This window comes from Poecilia reticulata, linkage group LG17 (genome assembly GCF_000633615.1).
Source record: "Poecilia reticulata strain Guanapo linkage group LG17, Guppy_female_1.0+MT, whole genome shotgun sequence".
In the NCBI taxonomy this organism is placed as follows: domain Eukaryota; kingdom Metazoa; phylum Chordata; class Actinopteri; order Cyprinodontiformes; family Poeciliidae; genus Poecilia; species Poecilia reticulata.
The window spans coordinates 30,443,344-30,447,259 of NC_024347.1; the positions used below are offsets into that span (position 1 = coordinate 30,443,344).

A 3,916-nucleotide genomic window follows, 5' to 3' on the forward strand; every position below is an offset into this window, starting at 1 on the left:
CTTCACCAGCTTCATCTTCACCAGCTTCATCTTCACCAGTTTCAGCTTCACCAGTTTCAGCTTCACCAGTTTCATCTTCAGCAGCTTCAGTTTCATCTTCAGCAGCTTCAGCAGCTTCTGGCTCTTTGGCTCCACCTGCCCATTTGCACCGTGACGCGTCTCCATCCTCAGCAGGTGATGGTTGGACATCATGTCCTACAGTCTGAACAGAGAAATGCTGCCAGGCATCTGGAAACACGTCCAGAGGAAGATCCTCACATGCTGATTTATTTTATCAAACCGGAGGGCCGTGCGCTGCAGGTGTGGCTCCTGCTCACGGTTCAGACCCAAAACAGTCTGACCTGAAGGTTTGACCCAAGTCCTTCAGGTCAAAGGTCAATTATCCCTGATGCTGACCAGATAAATATTTAAATTCAAAGAAGTGTAGCAAAAAAAATCTCTAAAAATGTTCCAGTTTCAATAATTCACAAACCTAGAAGAATAAATCTTTGGTCTGATTTAACGTCAGACAGTGAGGAATATTTTATTCAGGCATTTTATTCAGATATGAAGGTTAGAATCTAATTTCCTCCATCAGAGCTGCATCCAGTCTGTCAGGATTTCATCAGACGGACAGACTGGTTTGTCCCGAGCTCAACCTGACTGGATTCCACGTTTCACACCAACATCTACGTTTCTTTAAGCTTCTCCTGCCGTCAAAGTGGCGTCTAAAGGATGGAGACAGATCCAGAGCGGCGGAGCGGTGATGATGCTGCCACGACGTACCTGATTGGCTGGAGTTGATCAGCGTGTTGACCAGCGGCGTGAGGTCGATGGCGGTGAGGTCGATGGCGGTGGGGTCGATGGCGGTGGGGTCGATGGCGGTGGGGTCGATGGCGGTGGGGTCGATGGCGGTGGGGTCGATGGCGGCGCTCTCTGCTGGGATTTCTGGGAGGTGAAGCAGAGAGATGGAGATGAATCATCGACACAGACATGGAGCAGAAATCAAATTATAATAGATGATGAAAACAACTCAGACAACAGGACGTGTTCAGCCAAGTCTTCGTCTTAAGGTTGTTTTATCTGCTTGTTCTGGGAAAGAGTCTAAACTTTCAGGAAAACACAATGTACACAGTAAAAATGTCGGTGTTGAATTAACACCCAGAAGTGTCGATATGTGTCCAAGTCAGCAGGTGTTAAAGTAACACTTTTAAAAGTGTTAAAAGATTGACACCTATTTTTTTTGTTAAATTAACATTGGTCTCTAATTCTGAAATGGGTTTAATTAAAGTTAAACTTTTCATTTCTGTGTATTGTTTTGAATATTTTCCACTGGATTTGATTGATATTGACACGTTGTGGGTCAATTATTTACTTTAACACCACATTATGTTTAGTGATCAACACTACACTGGTGCTACTTTTAATATATTTTAACACCAGCATTAACACTGTAATGTTAATGTGAATTTAACACCAGCTGACTTGGACACATACAGACACTTTTGGGTGTTAATTTAACTCCGGCATTTTTACTGTGTATGTTCTAGAAAACCTTTGAAGTGCCTTGAAAAATCAGCTGTACGTTGTGAAATCTGGAAAACATCCAATAAATCCAGAGCAGCGCCGTCGTCGTTCTGACCTTCAGGTTTCTGTAGTTTACAGAAAACAATCTGCGTGAATCCATGCAAACAATCAGAAAGTTCTGCAAAACGTTCTGGGAAAGTATCCAGATTGTGGAAAGTGTCCTGCAGAACCTTCTACATCCCATAATATGTCCGTTAAGTTGTGCAGAAAAACTCCAGAGTTCAGAAACAGTTTGTAAAAGTGTTTTATAATCCTGTAAGTTCTAGAAAGTTCTTCTCATCCATCAGGAAACTTTGAGCTTCATCCGTTTTCTGACCTTAATTTAATATTTTACAGAAACATTAATGAAAACTGAAAGAAATATAAAGTTTATTTTTCATTACATGACAGTATTGCTCATTTTGTGACGGTCAGTTATTATAATTTATTTACTAATTTGTGTCTAAAGTTAGAAATTCATCAGCAGAAATTTGTAATAAAGTGTTTTTGAAAGAGAAAAAATACCTGAGAAATTATTAAAGTCTCTCTTGTGTCGCTCGTCTTTCATCCTGCTGCTGAAATCTGTTCAGAAACAAAGTTTACAGCTTTTGTAAAGATTTATACAAGTTTTTTACAGATGGGATTCAGAAAACATGAGAACTACAACCAGAGCGTTATAGTTCTAATTATTTTCTGCCGTTACATTCATGCATAAATATTCTAAAAACAGTTTTTTTCCCGCACAGATAGAAAGTGAACATTCACTAAAACACGATTTTATTATTTTTAAATAAGTATCAGAAGTTTTGATGGACCAACCTCGGCTGAAGAGGATGAGGAGAGAAGCTGCAGAGACGCAGGTGATTAACCGGAGGCGAGGAAGCAGCAGAAACCTCCTGAGAGCTGCCATGATGCTGCAGAGCGTCCCACACGGCGGCTGCAGCAACACGGCGGCTGCAGCAACACGAGCAGGAAAAGAAAACCTTAAAATCCAGCAGAAACTTCTCAACCCTCAGCAGAATCTCTGTAAAGGAGGAGATCTGACCGCGTTTCAGCCGTGCAGAATGAAACCGTCAAACTTTCTCAGAGTCACACACACACACCGGCGGTCAGAGGATTCAACTAGGCCATTTTCTCCCCTCTGAGCAGCAGCTGCTGGCAGCCGGCCGGCGGCTTGGAGAGTTCAGAATAATTCAGATCCTTCACCACCTGCAGCAGCAGCTCGCTGTAAGAAACACCAGGCCTCCAGGGAAAACTGCAGAAAGGCTGCAGTTCACGACACTGACCAGCAGAGGGAGCAAGACATTGCTCCCTCTGCTGGTCAGTGTCGTGAACCAACGCTGAGGAACACAGGATTATTTCATTTACTTTGTTAATGTCCAGGGAGGAGGAGGAAGATCAAGTTTTTATCCGAAACCTTCAGGTTTAATGGAAAACTGAAAATCTGCAGCATCACTGTGAGTCCTAGTCAAAGTTCTGGTTTCACCAGGACAGTTATCTTGGAGTGGTGTAGTCAAAGTCCAGAAGTTAACCTGACAGGAAATGTGTCCAGACGTTTTCACACTCTGGTCGATTTGGAGAAGGAAAAACAAATGTTTCCAAATGAAGAAGCTGATATTTTCCACCAGCAGAAAAAGAATGAAACCAAGAACCAGTTTAAAGTTCTGGACGGTTCCTGCAGCCCGGCTGCTGCTGCAGCCCAGCTGCTCCTGAAGTCTGACTGCTGCTGCAGCCCAGCTGCTGCTGCTGCAGCCCAGCTGCTACTGCTGCAGCCCAGCTGCTGCTGCTGAAGCCCAGCTGCTGCTGCAGCCCAGCTGCTCCTGAAGTCTGACTGCTGCTGCAGTCCAGCTGCTGCTGAAGCCCAGCTGCTGCTGCTGCAGCCCAGCTGCTGCTGCTGCAGCCCAGCTCAGAAAGCCGGGCTGCAGTCAGCTGCTGCAGGATTTTATTTAGCAATAAAAACATTTTCTCCAGAACCTTCAACTGATCCGAAACGCTTCATAAAATCATAAAATGATCCGAACTGCTGGAGGTTTGATTCCTGTTCAACCGGAACGTTTCTCCCCACTGTGGCCCTGTGCTTGTTCAGGATGTCAAAACACAGAGCGTCTTCAGCCAGAGGCTTCTTCAGAACCACTGTAATACAGACTGCTACAGGAGATCTTCCTGCCAATAACCATGACTGCCTCTTTGAAGAATCTGAATTAACGACTTACATTTGGGAGCGACACTATTATTAGGATTATTGATAAAGAGTTGGTAGAAACCGGAGAAAATTAGTAGGTGAAAGCTAGAAATTTACACCCGGGTTTCATGTCGGATCGTTCAGGAGGAACCAGGCAGGGAACCGAGACGTCTGGCAGGAAATAACCCA

General features: G+C 44.1%; 1 protein-coding gene across 1 annotated transcript in view; it reads right to left on the minus strand.

Annotated features, from left to right (window-relative positions):
- hhla1 (HHLA1 neighbor of OC90) overlaps nt 1-2,790 on the minus strand; it is a 16,198-nt gene extending 13,408 nt beyond the window's left edge. Inside the window, exons 1-5 of the mRNA XM_017309909.1 lie at nt 2,365-2,790; nt 2,071-2,127; nt 912-927; nt 608-833; nt 7-195 (exon numbers count right to left, since the gene is read on the minus strand). Coding sequence (XP_017165398.1) covers nt 7-195; nt 608-833; nt 912-927; nt 2,071-2,127; nt 2,365-2,455 — 579 coding nt within the window. The 5' untranslated portion in view covers nt 2,456-2,790. The remainder of the gene's footprint in view (nt 1-6; nt 196-607; nt 834-911; nt 928-2,070; nt 2,128-2,364) is intronic.
- Nucleotides 2,791-3,916: the final 1,126 nt, after the last annotated feature.